Here is a 618-nt window from a genome sequence, read left to right as displayed (position 1 = left end):
ATTCCGATTTTGTCTCTTTTCGCGTCATTGAGTTTAGAACGACTTCGATTTCCTTCATCGGTTCGGTATGCATTACGTACAGTCGATCTTTCTCTTTTGCTTCTATTAGCAAATTTCCAGTTTTGTCATATATAAAATAGCCTTTTTCGTTAAATAACACTTCTCTATCATTTTCAATAAGCTGTTTCACCGATAAAATACCGCATTTAATATCTGGTACTAATAGAGTATTTTCTGTTTTAAATTTAACCACAGATCCTGAATTATCTGACTTGATTACCGCACTGACGGCACCTTTCCCCATTGAGGATGCTTTTCTTCCGTCTGCCAATGCGATGCCTTCGATGTGAGAACTCTTGTCAATCGTCGAAAAATATTCTTCTTTCGGAGCCATGTGATGCGTTGCGCCAGAATCGATGATCCACGTGTCCTTACACTTTATTGTCGATCCACAAAAAGCACTCATGTTTATAACATTTTGTTTTTCTGAGTTTAACCGTTTTTGACAGTTTCTTGCAATGTGACCTGTCTTTTTGCAGTAAAAACATGTTATCTCGCTCTTTTGATTTTTTCCTTTTGTCGTATGTTGTTTCATTTCATTTTTCTTTTTCTGATTCT

The 618-nt window shown here is 36.2% G+C and overlaps 1 protein-coding gene across 1 annotated transcript; it reads right to left on the bottom strand.

The window, feature by feature from the left end:
• Positions 1-80: 80 nt before the first annotated feature.
• On the bottom strand, positions 81-466 carry LOC108747922 (the record flags this gene model as incomplete). The annotated part of the gene is made up of 1 exon (XM_018485829.1): positions 81-466. A coding segment is annotated over exon 1 (386 nt), but the record flags the coding sequence as incomplete, so codon positions are not given.
• Between the last annotated feature and the right edge of the window lie 152 nt (positions 467-618).

The sequence above is a fragment of the Trachymyrmex septentrionalis genome, unplaced genomic scaffold, assembly GCF_001594115.1.
Source record: "Trachymyrmex septentrionalis isolate Tsep2-gDNA-1 unplaced genomic scaffold, Tsep1.0 scaffold203, whole genome shotgun sequence".
NCBI classification, from domain to species: Eukaryota; Metazoa; Arthropoda; class Insecta; order Hymenoptera; family Formicidae; genus Trachymyrmex; species Trachymyrmex septentrionalis.
Note: the sequence above shows the minus strand (reverse complement) of the source record. Positions and strands in the feature narration are given on the sequence as shown.